Genomic DNA, 1,225 nt, shown 5'->3' on the forward strand with positions numbered 1-1,225 from the left:
TCCGCCAGCTGGAAACAATCATTATAATATCTCTCGGTGCGCCATGTTGTGTAACCGGGGACAGTTTGTCGTTATGTTTAGTGTTAGCGTTAGAGTTTTCTTCATTGTCTGACCCCCTTCCCCACCCCATCCTCCTTCTCTCCCTATATACCCCCCCCCCCACACACACACACACAGGCACAGAGAACAACCCGTTCAGTAAGTTCGCCGGCTGGGAACCCATCTCTCGGTGCGCCATGTTGTGTAACCGGGCCCAGTTTGTGGCGGGGCAGGACAAAGTGCCCATCATGAAGAGGTGAGCAGTTCTGGCTTATTCTTTTTTATTTTTAGTAAGTGTTTTACGGCGCTCGCAACTTGAAACTCTTTCAGTCGGCAGGAAATTTTGAATTTTGCCTGGGTGGCGGCCGAAGCCTACTCTTATTGATTTTAGACCACTAAGGGACCTTTAACGTGCGCACCCTGCACACGGGCCTTCCGAGATTTTTCACCCTTATCCGAGAAGGCTAGGTGTAGATCTTTCCTACCATAAGATCAGGGGTGTGGCTAAAAGATAGCAGTAAGAAGGCGCCTAAGAGTAGCAGTAGAAAGGCTGCAGAAAGAGTCAGGAGCCCAGAGGAGGGGCAAAGGAGGTGAGGGGGTGGGGGCAGAAAGTGAAGACGAAGCAGACGACTGAACATTGCTAGAGAACAGGAAAGGAGGTGAAAGGAGACACTTTTAGAGGAGAACATATTTTTGGTCGCTACCCGGATTCGAACTCAGAACCTTTGAACGAGAGGCGAACACCTTAACATCTAGGCCACAAGAGCCCCCACTGGGTTATTCAAAGGTTTCTTCTCCATCTGGTGTTGTTTTATTGTGTTTAGAATTTTAGAATTGTGGTTTTATAGTCTGGTTTTAGCAGATGTGAAGAGGTGAAAATAGATGGGGGGGGGGAGGGAGGTAGGGGTCTTCTATTTCCTGCATGATTGCTGATTTTTGCTGATTTGGTTATGGGGAGCTAGGAGAAGGGGTTGGAGGAGAGTGTGTTGGTCAGCCCATTCTATTTGATGCGTTGTTGTGCATGGTCTCGTGTTGTTTCAGCATGACAATGAGTCAGTGTGTTTCCTCCATAGTGGTTACTTCACACAACGTGGGCGTGTAGAGGGGAGCCCACTCGACCCAGTGGTTCCTCACTTTGGCTCGCCCTCTCCTTATTCCTCCTTCTCTCTCTCTCTCTCTCTCACTC

The 1,225-nt window shown here is 49.1% G+C and overlaps 1 protein-coding gene across 1 annotated transcript in view; it reads left to right on the forward strand.

Annotated features, from left to right (window-relative positions):
* LOC101854923 (sodium/potassium-transporting ATPase subunit alpha) overlaps nucleotides 1-1,225 on the forward strand; it is a 17,467-nt gene that overhangs the window by 4,968 nt on the left and 11,274 nt on the right. The window contains exons 4-5 of the mRNA XM_005113123.1: nucleotides 178-295; nucleotides 1,081-1,091. Coding sequence (XP_005113180.1) covers nucleotides 178-295; nucleotides 1,081-1,091 — 129 coding nt within the window. The remainder of the gene's footprint in view (nucleotides 1-177; nucleotides 296-1,080; nucleotides 1,092-1,225) is intronic.

This window comes from Aplysia californica, unplaced genomic scaffold (assembly GCF_000002075.1).
Source record: "Aplysia californica isolate F4 #8 unplaced genomic scaffold, AplCal3.0 scaffold01631, whole genome shotgun sequence".
Taxonomy (NCBI): Eukaryota; Metazoa; Mollusca; class Gastropoda; order Aplysiida; family Aplysiidae; genus Aplysia; species Aplysia californica.